The sequence below is a fragment of the Cygnus atratus genome, chromosome 5 (assembly GCF_013377495.2).
Source record: "Cygnus atratus isolate AKBS03 ecotype Queensland, Australia chromosome 5, CAtr_DNAZoo_HiC_assembly, whole genome shotgun sequence".
In the NCBI taxonomy this organism is placed as follows: domain Eukaryota; kingdom Metazoa; phylum Chordata; class Aves; order Anseriformes; family Anatidae; genus Cygnus; species Cygnus atratus.
In genome coordinates, this window is record NC_066366.1 from 22156397 (window position 1) to 22162396 (window position 6000).

The 6000-nt window shown below is 40.9% G+C and overlaps 1 protein-coding gene across 2 annotated transcripts in view; it reads left to right on the forward strand.

The window, feature by feature from the left end:
- The window catches only part of PRKD1 (protein kinase D1), a 131780-nt gene extending 127703 nt beyond the window's left edge, over positions 1 to 4077 (forward strand). For both annotated transcript variants that reach the window (XM_035552133.2, XM_035552131.1), the window contains 2 exons: positions 235 to 320; positions 3108 to 4077. In XM_035552133.2, the coding sequence (XP_035408026.1) occupies positions 235 to 320; positions 3108 to 3326 (305 nt within the window). In that variant the 3' untranslated portion in view covers positions 3327 to 4077. The remainder of the gene's footprint in view (positions 1 to 234; positions 321 to 3107) is intronic.
- Positions 4078 to 6000: the final 1923 nt, after the last annotated feature.

Genomic DNA, 6000 nt, shown 5'->3' on the forward strand with positions numbered 1-6000 from the left:
TCTTCAGTCTTTGCTATATGCCTGCAAATGAACACAAAGAGGTAGACAATACACTAGCTAGCAGGCAACTATTTAGTAAAACAGTACTTTCAGGGATATCAACATTGAATACAGTTTGAAAAAGCTTGAGCATGGAGGAAAAATTGCCCTTTTTACTACTATCCTGTCTGTCTGTCTCTGCTTATATATACAAATATATTTCAACTGATGTGTTCTAATATTATTCCTTTTCAGCTATCGATCTCATAAATAATTTGTTGCAAGTGAAAATGAGAAAGCGCTACAGTGTGGACAAAACATTAAGCCATCCATGGTTACAGGTATTGCTGCAAACTCCATGTTTTTTTTCCTGAGTATTTAGTCTCTAAGTATATGAAAATTTTCACCTTTAAGTACAGTAGAATCTAGGCAAATCTACAAACACAAAGATGTTTTCTGATCCCGAGAACCTCATATTCCTTCACCAGTTAATGTATATATTCTAATTAATTTAATTTTTGAAGTATGAGATTCCAATACTAAACTCTCTCATGTTTTCAAAGTAGTATATTTAGTTTGTCTGCTAAGAACATATAGATAGATAGATAGATAGACAGACTATAAAGTCATTCAACTTGCATTATCAAATTGGCTTGGGTCTGCCCCAACATATCATAGAATCATATCATAGAATGGCTTGGGTTGGAAGGGACCTTAAAGATTATCTAGTTCCAACCCCCGTGCCATAGGCAGAGATGCCATCCACTAGATGAGGTTGCTCAGGACCTCATCTAACCTGGTCTCGAACACTTCCAAGGATGGGGCATCCACAACCTCTCTGGGCAACCTGTTCTAGTGCCTCACCACCCTCTGAGTGAAGAATTTCCTCCTAATTTCTAATCTAAATCTCCCCTCTTTTAGTTAAAACCATTCCCCTGTCATTATCTGATTGAGCAAAGAGTTGCTTTCCATCTTTTTTAAAGTCCCTTTTAAGTACTGAGCCAGAGCCTTCTCTTCTGTAGGCTGAACAGCCCCAACTCTCTCAGCCTGTCTTCATAGGAGAGGTGCTCCAGCCCCTTGATCATCTTTGTGGCCCTCCTCTGGACCCGTTCTAACAGATCAACATCCTTCTTGTGCTGGGGGCTTGAGACCTGGATGCAGGACTCCAGCTGGGGCCTCACAAGGGCAGAGCAGAGGGGGACTTTTGGATGCTCCCTTTGGATGGCTTCCCTTCCTTCTATTGTATCAATCGCATCGCTCAGCTTGGTGTCATCAATTCACACATGGAGCCCTGATTCACTTATTATTAAAACTAATTAATAGGCTGCCATTTCAGTCATTAGAAGAGCTAACGAAGCTGTATCCTTTCCAGGGAAATGCATTAGCCACTTTCAGTTGAAGTCTTCTACTGGAAACTGAAATGTTATGAATTTCTGACATGCTATCATCCACTGCACTGTCTTCTGTGCCTTATATGTTAAGTTGTTATCCTGGCAGCAACAAAGTCACTGCAAGTTAAAACATGTCAAACAGAATCAATGCAGTGAGCATCCAGGGAGCAGGGCAGGCCAGAGCAGCCCCGGGCATTGGGCACCTCCCTGGCAATGGGGACAGGCCAAGGCCAGGCTGGGACATCAGCCCACAGGATCCCCCAAGGGATGCATATATGTGCATAGGAAACTAATCATGCACAGACATGGCACAGATCAGATGCGTAGTCTACAGTCCCAAAGGAATCTTTATCTGAACTAAGACCTGGGTCCTATTCCTTGAACAATGTTTCTCAAAGTGGAGGGTGACCTGTTGGAACAGGAGGAAAAGGGCTGCAACCTTGCACCACACCCCTGCCTTCCCCAGGGACATTTCTCCTGGGCTTGCTTTCTTCCTTGCAGATTTCCTGTCACCCTCTAGTCTTTTCCTCCAAGACTGTGTTCTCCCTGCCAACCATTACAGAATGCATTTGTCTGGGCCTCTGGGGACCAGAGAGGTGATCTGAGCTAAGTTCTGCAGCGCAGCTGCTGGCTGTCTCACATGATGGGACAGCATCCTTCACCTCTCTACGTTCACTTTTGTCCCTTGTGCAATAGTGAATGGAGGTGAACCAAGGCAAGGTAGTACAGCAGCAGTTCTAGCACCATGGATGAGTCCTCCTTCCAGAAAAGCCCAAGCTTGTGGGTGAAGGAAAGATAACAGTGGAGCAGGGGAGTGAGAGGTAGAGATGATTTCTGAGAGGAAGTCTGTGTAAGAAGTGGGCCTAAGGATGCAAGAAATGAAAGGTGAAGTCTTTTGTGTGTGCATTTACAGGGTGTGGGCTTTCTGATGCTTTGGCTAGGTGACCAGGGTTGTCTCTTAAGTAATGACAAAGTGGATGAGAAAAAAATAAAACTGAGTACAGAGTTGTGAGGAGAGGTTAGGCTGGGTGGGACTAGGGTTGGCTTTATTTCTGTAGCTTCATGGATGCTTTGGGTGGGAATAAGAAAAGTAACTATTGAACTTGAGATATGCCTTGGGCAGATCAGAGGCTGCAGAGTATGTTAAAGAGAACCAAATGTGTTTGCAACCTTACTGTTGACTGTCAAAACAGAGTTCCAATGTAGCTTTGATATTTAGGTGTATGCATTTATATGAGCACACCACTACTTGCCTATGTTTGGAAAAGCAGGTTTTTTCTAGCTCAAGCTGAATTCATATCCTGCACTATTATACTGAGATGGAACAACTTTCTTGACTATCTTATACTGATCATGTGGATGTAGAAGTCTGATTTAAAGATGTTTCTTCTTCCCCTTACATCTTATGACTAGTGCAAGGAATTGTTTTACCACCCATGCCATATCACAGAAATCTGTAGACTGTTCATACATCCTGCAAAACAATCTGTAATATCTCCATACTATACTTAGAACAGAGTTTAATAAAATTAATTTAACAGGTAGTGCTCTGAATATGATACCTATTTCTGTAGGCAGATTTCATATTTATTGATTATATGTTTTTTCTGTTCTGGGGCAATAGGGATGCATGATACTCAAATTGCTGACTTAGTAGCACTTTGTATATTATTGGTAGTAGAAGAGAATGTCATTTATTTTAGAAATGTTAAAACAAATGCTATTACTTTATTTCAGGACTATCAAACCTGGTTAGATTTAAGGGAACTTGAATGTAAAATGGAGGAACGTTACATTACCCATGAAAGTGATGACTCCCGATGGGAACAGTATTCAGGAGAACACGGATTGCAGTATCCAGCACACCTTATCAGTCCAAGTGCTAACCATAATGAAAACACCAAGCTAGAAGAAACAGAAATGAAAGCCCTCAGTGAGCGTGTCAGCATCCTTTAAGTTGCATCCCTTATAATCTGTCAAAACACTGTGGAATTAATAAATACATACGGTCAGGTTTAACGTTTGCCTTGCAGAACTGCCATTATTTTCTGTCAGATGGGAACAAAGCTGTTATGCTGTTACACTGTTGATGCATCTGAGTTGCCAAGACAAATCAACAGAAACATTTTTGTGTGACCAACTGTGTTGTATTTACAAAAGTTCCCAGAAACACTAAACTTGTTATTGTGAATGATTCATGTTGTATTTAATGTATGAAAACCTGTCTCCACGGTGCCTTTGCAAACTAGTGTTTTTCTTACTTGAGCCTCAATTTGGTAAGAGAGAACTTTCCCATGAAGATCTTTTTTTTTTTTTTTGTGCATCTTTAGTATTGTAATTGTAAGCAAACTCTTGAAGAGTAGATTATTACTGCTGTTCTGTGAACAACTTCTACTATTTGGATTAAAAAATATTTAGTGTGATAAAAATTTTAAAAAACAAATTGCATAGCACTGTACAGTTTAAAATCAGATAACTTGTGTGTATGTATTTGTGTGTTTGTGTATATAGATAGACACACACACACGGTACAACCTTCTCTTAAGCCTAAATGCCTTAGTAATGTAAACTGCAGTATATGCCAGTTGTATTTCCCTTTTTCTTAAAATATTCTTCTCTAATATGAATATTCTCTAATATGTACATTCAGAAGCTAAATAACATGTTGACTTTGTGTATGTTTTCAATAAAAGTCTTGTTAATAATAGGTTCATTGGAGTAATCTTCCTGTTTAAAGTATCCCTGGAATGGCATCAGAATTAGGTGGGGTAAGTTATATTCATAAAATCATAGAGTGGTTTGGTTTGGAAGGGACCTCATAGCTCATCTAACTTGCCACCCCTACCCCCTGCCATGAGCAGGAACACCTCCCACCAGACCAGGTTGCCCAAAGCCCCATCCAGCCTGGCCTTGAACACCTCCAGGGATGGGGCATCCACAGCTTCTCTGAGCAAGCTGCTCCAGTGCCTCACCAACCTCACAGTAAAGAATTTCTTCCTTATATCTAATCTAAACCTACACTCTTCTAGTTTAAACCCACTACTCCTTCTAGCCTACACTCCCTGACAAAGAGTCCCTCCCCAGCTTTCCTGTAAGCCTCCTTTAGGTACTGGAAGGCTGCTGTAAGGTCTCTCCAGTCTTCTCTCTTAGCTGAACAAACCCAACTCCCTCAGCCTGTCTTCATAGGAGAGGTGCTCCAGTCCTCTAGGTCATCCTTGTGGCCCTCCTCTGGACTCGCTTTAGTATGTCCTTGTCCTTCTTGTGCTGGGGGCCCTAGAGCTGAACGCAGTACTCCAGGTGGGGTCACACAGGAGCAGAGGGGGAGAATCACCTCCCTCAACCTGCTGGCCACACTTCTTTTGATGCAGCCCAGGATACGGTTGGCTTTCTATGCTGCAAGCACACATTGCTGGCTCATGTTGAGCTTCTCGTCACCCAACACCTCCAGGTTCTTCTCCTCTGCGCTGCTTTCAATAAAGTTCATCATTAAGAAACCCATCTGGAGGTAGGTAAGAAAATGCTGCCAGTTAACCTGTGTACCTGTAAAACACTTTCTAAAGAATCTGCTTGAAATGGTTTTATAATATGAATTCAGTCAGTTTTGAAACATACTTGGGTGAGGGTTGGGGAGGGAGGGGGACAGTTGAGGACATTGATTTTGTATCAGTGAAATTTATGCAGATTTAGTTTTTAGAAGAATGTACTGCTTCTGCTTTTCCACTGGGTTCTGTTGAACTGACAGTGTACTACGGATCTCTCCTGCACTCCTTCCTCTGATAACTGATTTCAATTTCTAACAGTTATGTATAGTCTCCTAACTGTAACCCATTTAGCCTTAACTTTGAAAAGCGATTCAGGATGTACTTTGAAACATATGCCAGAGTAACAGCAATGAGCTGAAAATTACTCTGCTACTGGCTATCTTTGGGAAACAAACAAACAAATATCACCATCACCAAAAAACAGCAGGGAAAAAAAAAAACGGTTAATATACAGGTATTGAAGAGAGAGGCTAAAAACAGAAGGAAAATATGCATGGGATGTGAGGCAGAAGTGTGCAAAGAGCTAACAACTATGTCCCCTGAACCTCTACTAATCAAATCCTCGCTTTATATTACAGTTGTGAGCTTTTCATCAATGGGTAAATCCATTCTTTCCTCCCAGAAGAGCTTTCTCCAGAAGTTTATGCCAGATACATAACATGACTAAAGCCAGCAGATTTTTTCTTAAGTATTTTGGGCCACAGCTGGACAGACAGTATGTACTGTAGAAGAAATGAAGAAAAATCACCTTAACTCAAACCAGAAAAAAATATATTTAACAAATTGAAATTAATGTGAAAAATGGCTTATAAATCTCTTCTCCTGCTCCAATTTTTTGCCCTAATCCCGCTGCTAAAAAAAAAGATAACAAATCAAGTTCATAAATCCTTGACCACTTCAACGGGACCCTCAAGGAAGCTCTCTGCTAATGCTAGCCCTGTAATATTTTCTGAAACAATTCTGGTTGGGCAGAGCTCAAATGTGTTGAACTTTCTGCCATACTGCAATGTCTACATTTTCATTCACAATTTTCCTAAAAGGCTAAATTTTTAGTGTCCATAGAGGAAATTTCTCAGGTGCTATGTGGG